General features: G+C 45.6%; 1 protein-coding gene across 2 annotated transcripts; it reads left to right on the forward strand.

Moving 5' to 3' along the window:
- Positions 1–1,297: 1,297 nt before the first annotated feature.
- Positions 1,298–4,768, forward strand: LOC144147406 (uncharacterized). Of its 2 annotated transcripts, none has more exons than XM_077679533.1 (2): positions 1,298–1,824; positions 4,278–4,768. In XM_077679533.1, the coding sequence occupies exon 1, from the start codon at positions 1,431–1,433 to the stop codon at positions 1,803–1,805; it is 375 nt and encodes a 124-aa protein (XP_077535659.1). In that variant the 5' UTR covers positions 1,298–1,430; the 3' UTR covers positions 1,806–1,824; positions 4,278–4,768. The 2 variants fall into 2 exon arrangements, with proteins under 2 accessions (XP_077535659.1, XP_077535660.1); XM_077679534.1 differs by having other exon boundaries at positions 1,298–1,604.
- Positions 4,769–15,333: the final 10,565 nt, after the last annotated feature.

Genomic DNA, 15,333 nt, shown 5'->3' on the forward strand with positions numbered 1-15,333 from the left:
TATAACGAAATTCTCGGTATGGGGAAACTGACTTCGTTATAAGCGCCATTTTGTTATAAGGGGATGCGTCCCTCTCCCTGCACGGCTGATAAGACCAAAAAAAAAAAAAAAACAGACGAATAAAGCGGGAGGTATAATTTAGAGATTTCGTTGTACAAGGTTTTGCTTGAAAGAACAGAAATGGTTTGTTACTGTGAACGTGCCCTTCTGATTCCTCTTCCGAAATGGCGGACAGTGATATGTCACAGATAGGAGTGAGCAATAAAGTCATGATTCTTTTCCCTAAGAGTGATGCGTCATCCGCTCTTAATTACTTGACGAGAGAATCTAAAGGAGATTTTAGGTGCTTTTGCATGTTTAAGAATTCATCAATGACCTGTCGCGTTTCACATTCTTCCATACATAATGCTTTGCAGGAGGAATCAATGGGAATTTTTATATAATTGGGCCGTTTCCCTTTCAACTTGACATTTTGAGGTGCAGGTGGTAATTTGATTATTCAAGTTTAGCATGGACGCCATTCCTTTTGATAAAATGGTGGTTATTACAACAGCGCAGAACAGACAAGCCAGTTTCTAGACAGTACCAAGTAACGCAGCCAAGACATTGTATATTCGAGCTTCGAATGTTGGCACAGAAAGGAACCCTGAATATTGGAGCGCAGCTTTGCAAGAGAGGTTTTCGAACTAGTAGAGGCAAAACGAAATAACTGATCTTCAATGCGGGAAGTCACAAATGCTAGCGCGTCAAGCTAGGCAGAACACCTTCAGTAGGCAGAACACCTTCAGTAGTTCCGTCAAATGGGCAATGAAACAGGAGACAGCGAAGGCAATCGCCAAGGAAATAAAAGGATGAGAACGCTCCGTTTGCTGCGTGTATTTTAAAGCTATATATCCGTTTTCCGGCAGATATTGTTCATTTCTCCACTACACTAGAAAAATGTCTCAAAATTTTTGAGTGAGTGTGCACATCCATTTCGAACGTATAAACGGCATATAACACGCTATACATTAGCCCTGAGGGAGGAAAGACTAAACTTACAAACAACGCAGCGTCCCAAAGGTGGACAGGCTCGAAAAAAGCAGAAAGTTTCAAGAGGAAAACGGACAACTACGTCATCGCTCCGCGGCTCCGCCAGACAATGATGCCGCCACCGCGCCTTCCCAGTCCCCCAAAAATCGACGCCGCGCAGGCGCAGTAAAGCCTCCCCTTCGCTCTGTTGCCCTCTCTTCACCCCGTCCCCCCCTCGGCATTCCTGTTACTTTTCCCGAGCCGGATTCATTTGTAGGAAGCGGCGCTTCGGGCCAATCCCCAAAGCGAAACACGTGGTCGAGCCGTGGGCGCCGGTGGCTCTGTTCGGGGTGACTGCGCGCGGGAGCAGTGCGCGAGAGACGCCGGGACAGACGCGTTCGCGTCTCGTGCTCTGGACCATGCCCGCTTCCAGCGCGGGCCTGTGCGCCCTGTACGGAGCTCTGGCCGTCGTCTACCTGGGCCTCACAGCCGACTTCTACGTCACGTATGCGCTGTCTAGTGACGTGAGCGTCCTACGTGACCAGCAAATGTCGAACAGTGACCGTGATTCGGAGCGCAGCAGCAGCGTAGTGGTGAGTGACGTGGTCGGACCGGAGGTGTCGCGATTCCTCAGGAGCTCGTACCGGCAGGGCAGGAATGCGGCGAGTCGCGCCCGTGGTTCGTGCGGCGCCGGCAGGAGTGCGGCTGGCAGCGGCGAGTGCAACCGAACAGCAATGTGCACAGTGTGGAGTTTTTCTCCGGAAGCCCCAACAGGCGTTCGGAGGGGCGCATGACGCAGAAAAATACGTCTGGGTAACATTGTACTCGATGATTTTGTTGAGACCTGAGACATCGGAGAATTTGAGATGAATATTAATAGTTCAATCCAGAGCAAAAAAAAAAAAAAAAAACACGAATACAGCCGTCTACTTTGTCTTCAATACAAGGACGAAGTTATCTTTTAATGCCCATTTTTTAACCTCCTTCATGAAACGCGCCGATTATGCCGGAAAGAGGTCGGCAGATGAATAGTTGTCGTTTGTACATGTTTGTTCCTCGGGTATCATTTGGGAATAATTCGTCATTTTGGGAATAATTTGTCATCACGTCATTGACTACAATCATTTCTAAAAAGCCAGCTGATGTACTAAACTATTTTAAAAGTTATGGATGTGTATCTAAGACATGATTGACGTATTCATGGGAGCGAGCAATGGAACAGAAGATGATAGGTGCAACATTAGGGGACAAGAAGAGAGCGGAGTAGGTCAGAGATCGAATGCGTGTTAAAGGCATATTAGTGGAAATTAAGAAGAATAAATGGTTGTGGGCAACACATGTAATACGAAGGCAAGATAACAGTTCGTGATTAAGGGTAACAGAGTGGTTCCCTAGAGAAGGGAAGCGTGGCAGGGTACGCCAGAAAGTTAGATGGGCAGATGAGATCAAGAAGTTGGCGGGGATAAATTGGTCGTAGTTAGCACAAAACCGGGATTACTGGAGATCTATGGGAGAGGCGTTTGCCTGCAGTAGTCGTAGGCAGGCTGATGATGATGATGATCTAAGACACTAAGAAGTTACTATTATACACGAATTCTGAGTAATGTTAGCGGCTGGCCCCCTACAACAATGCGCCTATTTTGAGTGGTGGCCAAGTAATATTTCGCAGTGCTTACATAACACGTATTTGAATAAAACTTATTTTCAATTCAATTCAAATTTTCAATTCAATTCAGCACAACCACACCCGTGGCGCAAGGCGCCCATTTGAATAAAAGGTTGGCGAAGTACTGCTTTTGTGCGTACATATATATAGATAATACAAGTGAGAGAGGTCCTTGAAGTGGTTCTGAAATTTGTATGTATGCTTTTGGCAATGCCAGGCTCAAAAACGTGCTTGACGAAGTGCTTCCATTGGCCTAAACCCAACAGCGTGCGCATCTGAACTCGGCATGTTTTTTCTTACACTATAAAGAGTTTAAGACATGTCTCCAGTATTTGACGTTCCCCAAATGTGGGCAACAAAGCACGAGAGGGACGTACTCGTCATATTTACCTTCACACCTTGCATAGCTGTGAAACAACGGGACTTTAGACGTATAGTGTTACCACGCTATGCCAGCATCAGAAAGCGTGGATATCTCAGTGTATGTATATCTCAGTATTTCAGTGCACCAGCATCAGCAATGGGTTCCCCTTTCAATGGACAATAAATATTTTTATCGGCATGGTTTCTGCCAGGCACACAAAGACATCTGCGAGCCTCTATGAATCCCCAAAAACCCAGATGCAAGATAGTCTGGTGCGTGAAAAAAAGTGGAAAACTTTTTCTTGGCGACGTGCTGAGTGTAAATAGAAAACAAGCTCTTTGAACTTGTCCCTCAGCTAAGTGGGTGCTTTCCATATTCTAAAAATTCCTACCCGGCTTCTATATAGGTGTTCTTAAATAAGCGCTGACACGAAATTTCAAAGCTGAGATAACTATGTAAAAAGCTTGCTTTGTATATGGGGATATCTTTTAGCAAGTTTCAACGGCAAGCCTTTAGTATAACATATTTTAAATCAATTTTAATATTTGCGTGCTCGCGGAAGCTCAGAACGGATATCCTTTTGGCATCGGCATCAAAATGGCGCCATCTGCCCATGGCATGGCTCGTGCCCCCGAATTGGCGACGTCAGGGCTCCCGTGAGGTGGCCAACACGCTGGCGGCGGTTAACGCACGCGTTGCTCTGCCGTGTGTATCACATCACGGTTTTGGGACTGACGTCATGCTGCCCGGGAGAATAGAAATGGTGAAAACCACGGCCGGTGTGGGCGCGCCCTCACCGGCCGTGCTTTTCATTATCTCCGTTCGACAAGAACGGTGACGTCACGAGCGTTGTCCTGTCATGGCGGCCGCCTCGGTGTTCGTTATGTAGGAACCGAAGCCGACACGAACAAACGAGGCCGTAAATAAACATTTACGGTGCGATCCACCGCCTAATATGCTACTCTATGATTACTGCGCTGGTAGGCAGTTATGCTAGTGGAAAAAAAACGTAACACGAAAATTTCGTGGCAGTACTTCTTTACATATTTTGCCTTCTTTTTCCTAATAATATCAGAAAGGTGTGGTCATTACGTGAGTCTGCTATTACACGGCTGTACAGTGTATTTGCAAGGTAATTTAAAGTATGCTTGCAGTAGTACTGCTCAAGGGCTCCTCAATTGCACATATGAAGTGCGTCCTCCACAAGCACTTTCATTATTCTTGCTCTTCCTACAGGTTGTTCGATTGAAGGCCCAGGGCTGAAACTGGCGCCGCCTCGGCGTCCCTTGAATGGCGCACCATGAAGCACGCACAGACTGAAAGCCTGGCCCAGGGAGGACTGAAAAAACCAAGCTCCGCTTATTCGGCAGTCCGCAGAGTGAACCATCACCAAAGTGATAAAACTTGCTTGCAATGATAGCAGGTGAATCCAGTATTAATCTCGATGCGTTAACAGTAGGGTAAGGAAGTTTGAAGTTGTTTTTTGCGCGACAGACTTGGATAAAAGCTGCATAGTGTAGTACCGGGTGTGTATTTCTTGGTTCAAAATTTTGTATTGGCCATGATGTAACTACTGAGAAAAACTTTTGTGTGAGTCCTTGTTTTCCTTACATTAGGCTTGATTAATTCCGTTCTTTAATGAAGGTATATATTTTTGCCTGCGTCGCAATGTTTCAACGTTAATGACAGTGTTTGTGTTTTTTATACTGTTGTACAATCAGAAATAAAGTGAGTACCCATTAATTTTGTTTCGAATATTTCTTTTATGTGTGGGCATGTCGGCTGCTTCGAGTGCTACATAAAGTGACCGAGGAAGCCACGAACAACAGGCTTTTTAAGCGAACCGGTAGATACAGTTATGAAGAAGATGCTTCTGCATAAATTAACAACAACATTATGTGAAACAGCGTTCCTCATACGCGCATATCTGAGTCCTTGTTTCACATGCAGCCTTGTGTATTCATGTCTAGCATCGTTCCTCATATTTAACACTTTAAGAAGAGCAATGGTTACTGTTAAATAAGAGGAACCTATGTGTAAACAGATATAGAGTGGAGGAATAGATGGAAAAGGACCCCCAGTGATGGTCCTGCAAAATCGTCCCTTGTAGTCCTGGAGTAGAAAACCAAACCCATTTCGTTGCGAGATACATTCCTCTGTATAACATTTGCTTCATGGTTCTGTGATGGTGACGGATGATCTTGAAGCGGAACATCGCGCGAGACTCTGTTTAAACGTGAGAATGTAGTGATCATTTGATATAGTTTAACTTTTATAAGCCAGCTTCTTTTCACTAGCAACATTTTCCTTCACAATAGGCACGATTAGCGTTGTTCACTTCTCATAATAGTCTAGCAACAAGAATCAGTGCTAATAAAGCTCTCCATCTTTACCCGGAACGCATTTGTGCGCTGCTCAAATATTTTTGTTAATTCGTGTACGCATAACTGCGGTTAATGCGTAGGGCTATAATAACTTTGCTAAACCAAGTATAACCACGAAAATTACCAGGTCACCTAGGCACTGCTCATGACGCAGTAAATGCGGAAGGACTAGTGTCGAATTTGTGAACGAATATGTCAGTATTGTGAGCGTGGTCAGGGGTGACAATGGCCCCGATGGGTGAGGCAGGGGTAGGTGCGAAGTTCAGTGCGGCGCGTGCTGAAATCAAATATACTCTTGTTATAATAGTTTTCCTATCTACGTCACAATTTCTGATTGCCTTGTCCAATCGCCCCGTTTAGACCTGTATGCAGGCTTAACGTTACGTAGTTGCAACGTTGACCCTTACGACGTATGCAGCAACGTCAGACTAAGTTGTACGCTAAGCTGCGGGTACCGGCTGACGGCGTTAGGCATAAACCTTCAAATTTAGGCCTAACGCCGCGCCGGCACATAACCGCGATTGCTTCGTCAAGCAAAGAGGATATGATAGCGGAAACGTGCTCTGCTACTTGCCACATTGCTACTTCTGTATATAGCATGCCCAACTTAATCATGTAAGCATCAGTACACGACTATAACACGCGCTTTCATGTCACAGGCCGCAATGCATTCATTCGGTCCACTTTTAGTCAGCTGGAGACATCCAGCATTTGTGACACTTTAGATGCGAGCTCTCTCAGCATCACGGCACAATACCACTGTGGAGTACCGTTCAACGCTGCAAAATAGCGCTTTAATAAAGGTTTTTCAGAGCGCTCAGTCGAATTACAGATGCACTGGGTTTCACTTTCATTCAGGCACAAATTCCCCAAGTGTTTTTTTTTCAGCTCAATCGCTTTAACGTTATTGTTCTTTGCGTCGTCAGTCATGTTTCCTGCCAGATTTCTGGCGTACCAAGTCCCCAAACGCTTCCTCGCCCTAAATCTAATGGAAAGCACCCCGCTATCGCCCGAATATTGAATTCACCACCTGAAACGACAGTAAATAGTTGACGCCCATTTTGAAAGCCCATTTCCCTTTCCGGGGATAGCTCTGTTGCAAAAAGCACTGCTGCCATACTAGCGGTCCCAAACAACCCCCGCTCTGTCTTTCCTCCCATCCGAAAGGAATAAAAAGCTGCGACCATGCAACTGGGATTGATGCGGTGCGTACTGTTCTGTGTTAAGTTGAAAATGGCCGCTTCCCGCACCAAATTAGCTGGGGTATGTCGTGAACAGTGAACCAAATTTGGGGCACTCCCCTACGATGGTGGGCCGCCGCATGGCGCGAGTCGTGTTTGGCTAAATCTACTTAGTGCCTTGGTATGAGTGCCTTGGCTAGCCGAGAAGCGGCACCCTTAACCAAGCACATCAGTCACGACTCCTCGGTGCGCCTGTGAACAAACCAAGCGGATCGCAATAATTAATTTCCCCATACGAGGCCACTAAGCTTTGCGCTGCTCACTTCGTTAGGAGCAGCCGCGCACACGCCCCGACTAAAGGCAACCATCTGCGTTGGTGAGGTAAACACGAACACAATCTTCTCATCTTCTGTCTTTACTTATCTTTAACGCAGTAACCTTCTGTTGCCCTTGCGTAAGATCTTACTGCTTTCATTTCTTCCAGTGGCTGTTTATTGCTACCCATCTCCTCTTTATAACACTGCCAGAAATGTCCTCGGAACATTCAGGGTGGTTCAGCTACGTTGACGCGTTCTTAGAGCAATGACATACTACTTTTGATTCTTTGATAGGTGGGAAAAGAGTGTTTTTCTTGGTCAATCACTGGTGTACTTATCAGAGATTTGAAGCTTCTACCTACGTCACCTCTTCGTAGCGTCACAAGAAGTGAGGAGCGAGAGAAGCTACTCTGATCTGATGACGAAATGTGGATTGGAACCACTATTCCTCATGGTGAGCAGTCCTGCAGCCTTTCACTAGCACCATGAACACCATTCCCACACTGGCAACAAACAGCGGCGTTTCATGCCAATTTTTCCTAGCATGAGAACAAAGTGCAGGTGCGCTTGCACTCACGCGCGAGGCTTGAGAGAGAGAGAGAGAGAGAGAGAGAGAGAGAGAGAGAGAGAGAGAGAGAGAGAGAGAGAGAGAGAGAGAGAGAGAGAGAGAGAGAGAACAACATTTATTGAAAGCCTGCAAATAGGAGCGAGCCCCGTAGGGGCGAGCCTCTAAGACGCGGCCACGACGTCGTGTCGGCGTGCTCTTTCTGCCGCTGCCAGACCGCACGCCCGAACGCTTGTCCCACACACGCACCGGACGGTCTATCCTGCGAGCAATCGGCGCGACTCCCCTCGCCACCCACCCAACAGACACCGTTGCACTACCAGAGGCAACAACGAGACGGCTTACCCTAAGCCCGATCCCGAAGCGCGAGGCTTGAATGACGAAGCTGTCGTAAGTGAGCACTGACAGACACGTAGTTAAAATTCAGCATCATTGTTTATTTGCATAGTTGCGGTGCTAGCAATCGCCGTCATATGCATCAAAGAGGTCGTCGTCCTATACGCGGTGAGTGGTGGATGCGAAGTCATCCTCAGTATTGTAGACTTCCACCAGCTCAACTTGCGAAGCTTGCACTCATTCGCGCACGGCTTAAACCATAGCGCGCTTGGCAAGGGAACACTATGATATCGATGCATATGACGACGACTGCTACTAGCACAGCGCAAAGCAACGACGGAACATGTAAAAAACAATTTTAAACTTGTACAAATGTGTGGTGATGTGTACTTCAGTGCTCACGTATAAAGAAATCCTGCAGGTTTTCTTTATACGTGAGCACTGAGCACCACAAGGAACGCGCTCACGAGTGCTCCGCATTTTCTTTGTATATTTTCCTGCAATGACGAACGTACGGCTTCTACAACAGCTCCACAGGTAAAAGAGAGCATGAACAGGATTACACACTTTCTCCCCATTTGAGGCGTAGACGCCGAAGCTATCCTGCACTTTAAATGTTGAGAATCATCCCCGTAACGTCTCTTGCGTTATCTGTTTGCAGACTTTGGGGGGCCAGGCGGAAATTATCCTTGTAACCTTGCCGTACGCTAAGGTAAACATACAGAGGTAAGCAGTCAAGGGGGTAAGCACTATAATGAAACGTAGAAAAGCTCAAATTCTAGCCTGTAAAATGCACTTTTCTTGGCGTGACAGGGTTCTTAGCTCGGCTCTATGGAACGACGAGCATATATTCGCGTTACCTTGGCAAGACGATTGTTTTTGAGCTCCTCAATATTTCACTGCTCCTTCCGACCGCTAGGATATGGTCCCAAACCATTATTTCTTAATCACTCAGCCAACTGAACAGGAAGAGTTGTTTTACACATACAAGAAAAGGGTTTACATTCGCGTGAGAGGAAGTACGATTCATGCTAGCAGATGTTAAGGAAATGAGTAATATTACAAAACTTCAAGGAAGATTTACGATGTTGTCGCTGGTCTCGTCATGAAGTAGATTACTAACGTCGTATGGCAAAACATGCACATCCCTTAACTAATGCACAGTAAGCAGGACATAAACTTTGCCTTAAAACGAATATTTAACATTTATGACGTTCATAATGTTAGTACGGCAATGCAGGGCACCGTCTTTGAAATTAACAAAGCCTGATGAATTTCGCTTTCCTTTTTTACGTCCGATTTATTGTTTCGCGTATAGAAAATACAAAAAATGGTTAGCCTTTGGCGACGCATACAAGCAGAATTTTTAAAAGCCGCATGCCAGGTCGGATGTATACCTATGTGTTTCAACAAGGACTACAGGGGTTTTTTTTACATGCTCCACCAATTCATATCCACGGAGGTAACATTAAAAACTACATCGTAGAAAATTACCCGGAAACGATGACTTCTTTGGCTTTGTTGACATTTTAGTTCTTTACTATAGCTATCAGCGAGCGGTCAAATACGGTGCGTGTGCAAGATGCGAGCGTTATTCCCTCGAAAGAATTGAACGGATCTGTACCATTGCTAATCCAAATGCGTGTTCTATCGACTGGAGTGATGCCTTCCTTTTTTTCCACTTTATGTAGTCTGGAATGAGACTTTGCATTGTTTTTTCGCCAACACACGGTGTTTAGTAGTCTTTTGTGCTGCTACCACGTACACACACAAGTAAAGCATTTTTTAAACGAAGAAATCCGTCGCGAGTGTGTGCTCGCTGCTTTGCAAGTAACGGTGCCTGGGGTCATGACGATGTACAGTGCTTCTGTCCTTGCACGCTTTAGATTTGGCACGACGTATCCGAAGTTTGGGAACGTTTTGGCTGTTATTTTCGAAGTGGAAATCTTACCTTCGAGCCTTTTGTACATGTGGGAAAACCGGCAGACAGGAGCCTCAAATCTAAAGTTGAGTGATTTGTCTTATCTTCTCAAACGACGGACTTTGCTTTGTTAAGGCGTTGATTTCATGCGCATTCATAATATACCTTGTAGAAAGCGAGAAACAAAAGAACTCGAGAAGAAGGCATAAAAAACAGTGAAGAAAATACAAAAATACAAAAACATTGAGTTCGAGGCGAAACAATTTACTTTTCTTGTTAGGGGAATATTTTTTTTTTCGTCATGCAGAAGTCTTTGCCCTTTCGGTCACGGCGTCCTATATTTAGGACATGAACAAAAAGACTTCTAGCGATTTGACAACGAAACGAAAATAGCTAGTTTTCTGGGAAATAGGTCTTTAAGGATGCCTCTGTCGATATATATCAGCATTGTTCGTTTTTTGCTAAAACTGAACGCTAGAAAGAGGAAAGCGTTGCAGTGAAGGGAAAACTGACGTCAGTGTGGCCTCAAGGACCGAAGTCCTAGTTTGATGACATGGGTGTTCATCGAAAAATACTTGCACTACAAGCCCTATTTTTAGGGGCGAAGCCCCTTAGTGGCTAGGAATGTGAGCGTCTCCTGTCGTCGTCGTCGTCGTCGTCATCGTAATCGTCGTCTTAATGTAGTCATGTTACTAAAACACCGGGACACTCGTTTACTCCTCATGCTATAGAGCTCCGTGCTTCAAAAACAAGGTACTTTTACAGCCAAGCTGTATACCGCTACCCCCCAAAGGTGTCGCCTCTGATGGCATAAACGCCAAGGCGCCAAGAATACACTTATACACTGCATGCTTTCCCTCTCCCCAGGTTTCGCGTTAGTGGAGATGGCCCGGGATTGTTGTCTGTGGGCTGACTGCTTCGCCAATTTTAGAAAAACAAGCAAAAATGTTTTTCTGCTCTAAATTAAAATTTTAATTACCTGACGATCTAATTAGATATTTTGCTTGTAAATTGATAATTATTTGCATAACAAGTCCAGTTCTTCGTTTGTATGCGGAAAAGGGCCCAAGGATTAAATAAAAAACATACAGAAAAAAATGTTTCCATAGGAAGGAAAAATTCAGGGATGAAAGGACTAATGCCTTATATGAATATACTTAGCTTTTCTAGATTCTGCGTCCTTCAACAATACCTCACCTTGGAGTTGTTTTCGGTTGAATTTGATGAAAAAAAGCGCGGAATATTTCACTTACAAGTGGCTTCTACTTCACATCTTTTGCTCATGTTTCATTGATGATTATTAGAGAAGGAGCAGGACGTAAGTGAAGGTGCTCATCAGGATGCTATCTTTGGCAGGAACGGGCTAATGGTTTCTATCTAGAAGGGCCCGGATGCTGTGAAGTAAGTGGCAAAGAGTGCAGATGTTTTACAGACTGATTTGTAGCTTAGCAGAAATATCGCTGCTTCAAGGCAAGATTTTTACATGCATGTATTCCGGAACTTCAAAAAGAAATAAACACTTAGGCATAACCGATGCATCCACCTAGGAGACGTGAAGACCGTTATAAAAATAGAAGAGCTGCAATTTACGCCTATTTCAGTTTCACAAAAAGTCCACCGTCGCTCATTCCCCCATTTAGTAAATCTTCCTTTTTTGTTGTTTTAGGCATTCACTTTATACATGATTTTGTCCTTGTAGTTAACGTTATTTCCTCTTTTCTCGCTTATATATATCCCATTTTCGTGTTTTATACACCCTGTATTCGTATTTCAATCCCTCCTTCCCCACTTCCCATGCGTAAGATAGCCAGCCAGACCCTTCTTTAGTTAACCTCTTGCCTCTCCTGTGCTGCCTAATCCTTCCCTCCCTTCACAGGCAGTCGCAAATGATGGAAACATGTGAAATTTCTTCTCGTCGCGTGGTTCGCCGAAGTGTGTGTATGTGGCAACAACCAGTACAGTACAATCACTCAACGAAATGTGGGCATCAAAATAGGAGTATTCAAGGGTGTACCACTGCCTAACCTTTACAGCCAAGGATTACAAGTAAGGTTTAACCTAACTTCTCGAAGTTCCTTGCCACTTAAAGCGTTAGAGCTTGGACGTCTGTGTTTAATCAAGGTGGAGTGCAAGGCGTTTGATCGGGTCAAAGTGTGCGAGTGGATGCGGAAAGTCGTATTGTAAGAACACATCGTTCACAGCAAATTGAATGACGCAGGGCGTAGTCGGCAAGGAAAGCCTAGAACGTGTCTATTCGGAGTACAAGGGAGCCCTATAAACGGCGGCAGTAATATTGCCTCCGTTGCTTCAGTTCGAGCGTATTTCCTTAGTTCGTTAATTCGTGAGTTCGAATGAAATCACGAATTAACCTAGTGGCGCAAATAAAATTTATTGATTAAGTGATCCTTTTGCTGATTAAATTAATTTACTTACTAGAGGTTTGACAGGTACAAGAGGTATGTCCCTATAAGGTCATCAGATATCATCTAGGAGTATTTGGCTAGGCAGGGGAAAACAAGTTTGAAGCGATGGGTGTAGTTTGGGCGAGAAGAATGGCGCCCTTCGGTGCGTAAATATGGCGACACCTGCGGACAGCAGTGGTTGTTCTTTCCTTCATGTGCTGGTGCTATAGTTGGATTCATTGTAAAATAATTCTTCTACAGCGTTGGCTACCCTCAGCTAAAAGTAGGGATGTTTTGAGCCTCCACAGGCTATACTGAGTGCACCTTTGTACTCAAAAAGCCAATGACTATACACTACGCTGCGTAGTGTTAACTTGCTCAAATGGAACGCCGCCCCGTGCGCTATGGCACTATTACCGATCATCATAAACTGGAGAAAAGAAATTTACAAGGACACCTAGGTGCTCCTTAACATGTAGTGATTGCGAAAGCATAACTGTTGAATTGCCAAACATGTCTACTCATTATCATCATCGCCCTTATCCGATTACCCCTTTTTATTCCTCTCGATACAGGCAACCGTAAATCCCATTCATCCGTTGTGGAGTCTAATTTCTTCAATAGAATTGAATTTGCTCGTGTTAGTGCTGCATGCATGCCATCTGTTGTGACACGACTGTCGCTTTATATCTTTTCTTTTTTGTGGTTGAAACAACTGAAAACCGAGATCTTTTTTGTGTGTGTTTGCTTCTATTTCACCTCTCGCCGACGATTGGCTATTATAAAAAAATGGCGCAGCTTGCACTAGAAACTTGCCGCTGAAAGTTCTTCATGACTGGAACGCCCGGATCGCTTCGTCCGAAACCTTTCACATCTCTCCCAAAGGGGACCGCATTAGCACGCGCTAGAGCCCGCGGCCAAGTCCAAAGCCAACGCCCGCGCTACGAACCAAAAGGAAATGCTGTGCGCCCGGAAGGCGATGATAGCTCAATTAAAACGGTGTGACTTAACCAAAGACTACAGAAAAAGGAAATCTGTTTTCAGTTGATTGTCACAGGCCAATCACACTCTCTAATGTAGCTCACCAACTTTTTGCGAAGGTTGGGTAGAACCGACTGAAATTTGCAATGTCTATGCTGATATGTTCTCACCAAACATGCACCCTGCGTGGACGTTCAATGCAGACCAATTACGATATTGTTCGCACGGCCCCGGGGTTTTTCTCCAGCACTTACGAGAAGTTAACTCTGCTTAAAGGGACACTGAAGTGATATGTAAACATTGCGGGATTACTAGCGCAAATTGTAGTCCGGAGTCCCCAGGCCATGTTTCGACCACTCTAGGCGCGTTTACGCGATTTTATTTAGTAGAAAAACTAATTCGAAAACGCTGTCCTCCTCTCTTTACGCTCGCCCATTTTCTGTGGCGTTTTCGTGTGACGTCAGGAGGGGATGAGCTGGCAATTGGCTGCGCCACGGCTGCGCTACTGCACGGCTCCCCGGCCGACAGAGCCAGTCGGCCCAGCGTTTCGTCCGCCGGCCGCCGGCGGGTCGTCGCAATCAAGGAGGTAAAAAAAAAATTGCTTGGTCGCAATTCGTTCGCTTAGTTGAAACGAAGCCAGGACACGTTTGTGAATGGAAGAATGTGCCTTTCTTTACTTGGTTTGTTTGTACACTGTATCTAGCTCCAAGTCAAGGTCGCTTCACACAAGCGCTGCACATGCGACGCTTGGCTGACTGGTACGCCAGTAGGAAAATATAAGGCCTCTTGAAGGCGGGAGAAGAGTCAGCGAAGTCAATATGGGTACTAAGCAAATAAAATCAACTGATATTTTTACCGTACAGCGTAAAACTAGGGCGCGGGAAGCACTTTTTTTCGCTGGGCGAACAAGCACAGCGGTCAGCAGCCCGACTACGCATCTGCGAACGCTTTTCCGTCTACGAAATGCAATTGCTAGACGTGAGCTACTGTGGAAACTCGGGCGACGCTTACTGCACGATCGCAGTACAACAAATAGTCACCTAAGCGGCTTGAAATGCCAAAACTAAATAAAAGTGTAAACCGGTTGTGCAATATATACCCTATATTAGCAGGGCATTCGGGTCCCGCTCCGTGGCCTAGCGGTCCGGGGCGTAGGAATTCGCCGCAAATGTTTTGCAAGTCACACGTTCGAATCCCCGCGGGTACGTGCTTTTTTTTTTGTAAGTTAACGTTTTTGTTTTCCGCCGATGTTTTCTATATTGAGTTCACCTTTTTTGGGGCCGCAACGTTCATGGCTACACGAACTAGTTCACAAAACGCGCGCAGGCTGGCACTGGCGAGCTAGCGAGTTCTCGTTGGCGTGCTGTTGCCATAAGCACCGACTGCTTGCAGGCAGTGGGCACAGGCCAGAATGAACAGACCCTTGGCCTGGTGCGAACACGCTTTTTACGATACAGGAATGAGGGAGGCAAGCTCCAAATATGGGGGAAAAGCGCAAGACATTTGGGCGTCTGCGGGTACGCGGAGGGCGTTCATGCACTGCGTAGGTCTCGGCTAGTGAATGCTACGACTACAAGCCGTCCTGGGAGGCTTATCTTGTGCATTTTACAGCCGACAACACGGCAGAAGCGCGGTACGATGATTACTGAGATATTGAGAATGCCCATCCAACAAATCCATTGGTTATGTTTTACAGAACCGAAACCGAAACCGAAACTTGTGTGATTGCTAACCTTGGGCATCGTCCAATCACGGCGCCCCTCCTCTCAACGTCACAGCCTTAGTTGGTGCGGCCACCGCAAACCGCGCATGGTAGTTTTTCTTCTTTCGCGCTTTGTAAAATAATTACCGATTTGTCAACCGGATAAACGATGAAAAGTGTGCTAATTTGAGCCAGTCTACGCAGTGCAAGCAAAAACGGGAGCTTGACAAATTCACTTCAGTGTCCCTTTAAGGTCGACATTTCTGCAGCTTTTGATCGGGTGCGCCACTCAATTCGGTCTTCAGTCCTTGATCATGTGAACATTGGTTTAGTTGTTTTGAACGGCGTACGCCTTTGTTATGATGACTGTTCAACTAAACTAATTCTTAATGGGCGCCTCTCGAGGTCTGCCCTTAATGTCCGCTTTGCTTGTCCGCTCTTGAATGCCCCAGCTTTCACCGTTTTAATTTTTTAGGCAATGAACTTGAGGTCTTGGTATATGC

The sequence above is a fragment of the Haemaphysalis longicornis genome, unplaced genomic scaffold (assembly GCF_048455015.1).
Source record: "Haemaphysalis longicornis isolate Haplotype H1 unplaced genomic scaffold, Haemaphysalis longicornis Haplotype H1 scaffold_7, whole genome shotgun sequence".
Lineage (NCBI taxonomy): Eukaryota > Metazoa > Arthropoda > Arachnida > Ixodida > Ixodidae > Haemaphysalis > Haemaphysalis longicornis.

What these genes read in the sequence shown, in the direction of transcription:
- LOC144147406 (XM_077679533.1), top strand. Translation starts at nt 1,431, where the DNA reads ATGCCCGCTTCCAGCGCGGGCCTGTGCGCCCTGTACGGAGCTCTGGCC.